The sequence below is a fragment of the Monopterus albus genome, unplaced genomic scaffold (genome assembly GCF_001952655.1).
Source record: "Monopterus albus unplaced genomic scaffold, M_albus_1.0 scaffold58.1, whole genome shotgun sequence".
Classification (NCBI taxonomy): Eukaryota; Metazoa; Chordata; class Actinopteri; order Synbranchiformes; family Synbranchidae; genus Monopterus; species Monopterus albus.
In genome coordinates, this window is record NW_018127938.1 from 638,400 (window position 1) to 643,012 (window position 4,613).

The window sequence follows — 4,613 nt, forward strand, 5'->3', positions numbered from 1 at the left end:
TCTTTCCCTTTTTGTTGTTTTTTTTTGTGTCGTTTCTACACAAGCTGAAATACCATTAAATGTCTGACAGAGGATTAAAACATAACCTGTCAGATTTTGTGTTTTCCAGCTTGTTCTGTGTGAAGAAGCACAAGGAAGCCTCAGGATGCAGTGGGGTCAGAGATAAAACTGCCTTTGTGACCCTCTCACAGTTTGATGAAATGACACTTCTAAGTGGTGAGCACCTTCTTTACTCCTTCCTGTGACTGTTGAACTACAAACAGCAGTAATAGTTTTTTGTTGAAGTAAATGTTGTCAGCATGTGTGTATTTCTTTGCATAGAAATGAGCTCATACACAGGTAATTTTAGGGTATTAATCTGTGGTAATAATATATGTGCTACTCTTTTACTTTGACGCATGTAAATTGTTTGTTGTTACAGACTACAGGTTTCTGGAGGATACAGGGCGATTTGCCGATAGTGCCAGCAGAGGCAATCTTATCCAGGCTCCTCGTGCCACCTTCAAAGTAAGTCTCTGATTCACAGGTTAAATCATTTGTTGCCAGATGTTATTTAAGAATAAACTAGTCTGGATCCAAGTTTTATATCCTTCAAGAATGTTTCTACAAAGTAGAAATGTGTGTCTACATACCATTCCGACAGCATTAGGTAAGGTTTTCTAAAATTAGTTTTATTTTGTTCAAATAATGAAAACACATGTATGTTTTTGAAATTCAGTGTAAATTATTTGGGTATTAAACAACTAAAACCAGATGCTCCTCTCTACATTTTTGCCACTACTGCTCATATGTTAGCTTTGAAATAGTTCAGCCAAGACTGTTCTCCTGAGTGCTGACAAACTTATCTTGGCCCAAATCCTAGTTAAATTTAAAGTTTACACAGGGTAAGATTTAAAGCTTCACAACAACGTGTTGAGATTTTCATAACCCAGAGTGAGAACCAGCTAAATGCAACAAGACCAAAACTGAAGCAGGAAGCAACAGCTAAAAGTTCAAATCAAATGATAAAAGCAGCCCGAAACTACCCTATTATACACACACTCCTTAAAATAATATTATTTGATCACACTAAAATACAGACAAAGGAAAAACCTGAATAAAAAGGTGGAGAAACATAACGAATGCAGATGCTGGCACTTGTCCCTTTAGTGGGAAGAGTCACTGCAAATCACTACAAAGTTTTTCAGAGTGATCACCTTTATCTATGAAGAAACATTTCTCTCCTGATGGGAGTGGTCTCCTAAGATGACGGTGTACTAATCCATAGAACATGAGGGGTCACTGAATGAAAATGATGTGAATCGTATGCAGTGGTCTTCACAGTCACCTGGTCTCAGCCCAGGGAGATTTTGGAGCAACGTGTCAAGCCACATTTAGACTTGTGCATTATTATTACACATATGGGAACATGTGCATCTGTCATTTGGAGGTGGTTGTATAGTTGTTGCATTTATACTGGTTCGAACATTAACATTCTAATTAGGGAGTGCTCGAACAGCAAAGTACAGAAAAGAAGAAGTCAGGAAATGGAAATGGTAGAGATTTTGAGCCAGGCTGTTGTAATTTTTGTCCAGGGACAGGTATTATGTCACTTTATTGAGTGTTGATATTTTTTAGGTGAGGAAGTAACTATTTAGGTCAGTCTGGCCAAGTGGTGCCAATCTGCTCCGATGTTTTCTGAGATGTGAGAACCTGCTGTCGGACCAATAGCAAGAAGCTGTGTCTCGATCAGAGCAATGTCGGATCAACCAGTCTGCGTGTAGGACATGCAGCTCTGCACCACACGTAGTTGAGATTTGGGGGGTGTGCACATCAGCGACCCACGTTTACCCATAAATGGTTGCTAAATGCTGGCCCAAAACATCAAGCTAACATCTTTATTGAGGCAGTTAATTTGTGTGATTGTCTTTAGTACAGCTGCTTTTCAGAACCACCCTGAAAATGTAAGAGATGCATATTCCTAGACATGTGATCTGTTAAAAGTCCAAACAATAAATGTGAGTAGTTTTCTTCACAACAGTAGACACAGCATCCTCTACACGCTTTTATTTTTGTATTTTTCACTTGTATAATTTGTGGTTGCAGTAATGCAATGCTGACTGTGGTTTCCCAAACCACAGACATTAATTTATGTAAGATTCAGTGACCTTGCCAGCTTTCACCTGTACTGTTACCACAACACTTATTTGATGGCTTGGAGTAATGCATGCACTTTTATGGGATTTTTGGAGGCAGACTGCCTCAGTGGTCACAAATTAATCAAAATAATGACACTTATTCTCAATGAGAGATAAAGGCTTGCAAAATGATGAGCTCTGGGATTTGGTTTTCCTCTGGAACAGCACAAGAATATTAATCTTTTATTAGCTTTGTACAGCCCTAGATTTTAATAAATCTCTTTTAGTGTCTCTCTCTACCCCTCAATCTAGAATCAGGAAGAGTTACAGGCATGCCGGAAAGGAAAGGTTTGTCCCTTCAAACTTAGATGAGGACAGTAAGGAGAGGTTTAGGTCAGCTTTAGTTTAATTACTGTATTAATAAAACCTGCATAGTTGGGTTTCTTCATACTGAACAGATGTTTAGTATTTAAACATGTGTCTTTAAAGAACAAACGACTTTTCCACTGAACTGAAATGTCAGCTAGTCTGTGGTCCCAGCAAATCTTCCCAAGTGAAAATAGTTATATCCTAATTCACTGCACAGTTGTTAGGTCTGACATTTGATTCTTTGAGGTTTTTATTAAATGTGTGCTGGTTGTTCGATTGTACTGTTTGATTTTATGAATCCTGTTGTGTTGTGGGCCTTTATCAAAAATTCATAATCAAGCTGTACATATACCAGCATTGCTATTTAACACTGTCATATACAAAATATGTCCTTATAATGAATTATTAGTTTGGTTATCAATTAATCTGATTATTCTGTTTTTGAATCACTGTCTTTCAAACTCTTTAGTTTATAAAATGTTAGAAAATAGTAAAAATGTCTAAAGCCCAATTGGATATTTTCAAAAAAGTTTTTCGTCTGTTCAAATCCTACAGGTTACCCCAAAAGCTTCTAAGTGCACAACATATTGTTGAGATTTTCATAACGTCATCTCTTTACCCAGAGCGAGAACAGGCAGATGCAACAAGGCCTAAACTAAACTAGAGAGCAAAGTCTAAATGTTGCAAATCAAACGTTGATAGTAGGCTAAAACTACCCCATTCTGAATTAATTAGACATAAAGTAAAGGTTATCACAAGTGACTTAAATGATGAATAGGGCTGTGATGTCACATGTGGCTCACAAGACAATATTTTAACACTATTTTAAGGAATTTTCGATGATGAAATATATCACTGGAAAAGTGGTCTTTTTATTCGACTGAGTCACAAAATGCAGAACAATGCAGATGTATTTTGAAATGTTTTAACTACTGAATACCAATTCAATTCTACTTTCTGAGTATGAATTATCGCATGCAATAAAAGACAGTTTGCAAGCACTGTAAACGGTTTTGCCACGAACTCAGCCGACTTTTGTGAATTATTTAATAAATCGCTTCATTTTAGCTATTATACTGCATTACTATACTGTACTATTTTTATTTCTCCGTTGTCCAGGCCAAGAGGCTGGCCGCCAATGCCAGAAAGATGAACATCACATTGAGGTTCCTCCCTGTCACCTTCACTAAGAACAGAGAAAACTCCACCTTCTTCCTCGCCAAGTAAGAACACAGTTGTTCACATACTGATGGTGCAGTGGCTTCAGAAAGTACTGAAACCTAGTCACTTTTTTCACACGATTTTGTTGTAGATTAAACATGAGAGAATCAAAGACAACACTTTCACGTTTTCTAAAATGAGCTTCTGATTAGATGTTTTTCTTTACCACAGGATGGCACTCTTGTTAAGCCCTAACACCAGTTGCATTTGAGTGCCAGCTCTCTCCTCAAGTTATCTCCAGGCAGTTCTGTGTAATGATGAAATGTACATCTGCCCGTGTATAAAATATGCAAATATAAGTTACCTGAGGCAGTTGAGGCATCTTTGACAGAATAGCAGAGCTGTCAAGTAAGAAGCAGGCATTGAATGGTAGAGTTTGCAATTTTGCACAACAACTCTCTGATGGTCTGGAGGGGACCCTTCCCACCTGGTGAGTTGTAGCCATTCTGTTGGACCTTGTCAAATGTCTGCATTGTTGGTATCTTTACATCACACAGACACATGCACACTTCCACCTGAGGATCAGTGAAGCTGTTGCAGACAAGCCAGCACTGGGCAGCTTCTAAGGCGTCCCCTCCACTATGACAGTAGCCCAGTTAAAGGCTCATGTTTTAGGCTAAAGGCCCTTTCACACCAGATGCGAATTTAACGCGCAATTTATTCGCGCGTCAATCATATTTTTCGAACCAATAACTTGTGAATGATACATTGCACACCACTGACGTAATTTCGCGACGCGAAAAGCGACATTAATTTTTTTCCGCCTCCGGGTCGATTTTTCCAACTCGTCGCGGCGACAGCAGCACCTCTGACCAATCACAATGCAGCTTGTTGACACGTCAAATTCAACATGGCGGACCGCTTAATCCAATTTGTTTCAGCGAATTCAGTTATCTATGATAAAAA

The 4,613-nt window shown here is 38.5% G+C and overlaps 1 protein-coding gene across 2 annotated transcripts in view; it reads left to right on the forward strand.

The window, feature by feature from the left end:
- Window positions 1-4,613, forward strand: part of znhit6 (zinc finger HIT-type containing 6) — a 29,878-nt gene that overhangs the window by 3,563 nt on the left and 21,702 nt on the right. For both annotated transcript variants that reach the window (XM_020602877.1, XM_020602876.1), the window contains exons 3-5: window positions 110-216; window positions 422-507; window positions 3,606-3,709. In XM_020602877.1, the coding sequence (XP_020458533.1) occupies window positions 110-216; window positions 422-507; window positions 3,606-3,709 (297 nt within the window). The remainder of the gene's footprint in view (window positions 1-109; window positions 217-421; window positions 508-3,605; window positions 3,710-4,613) is intronic.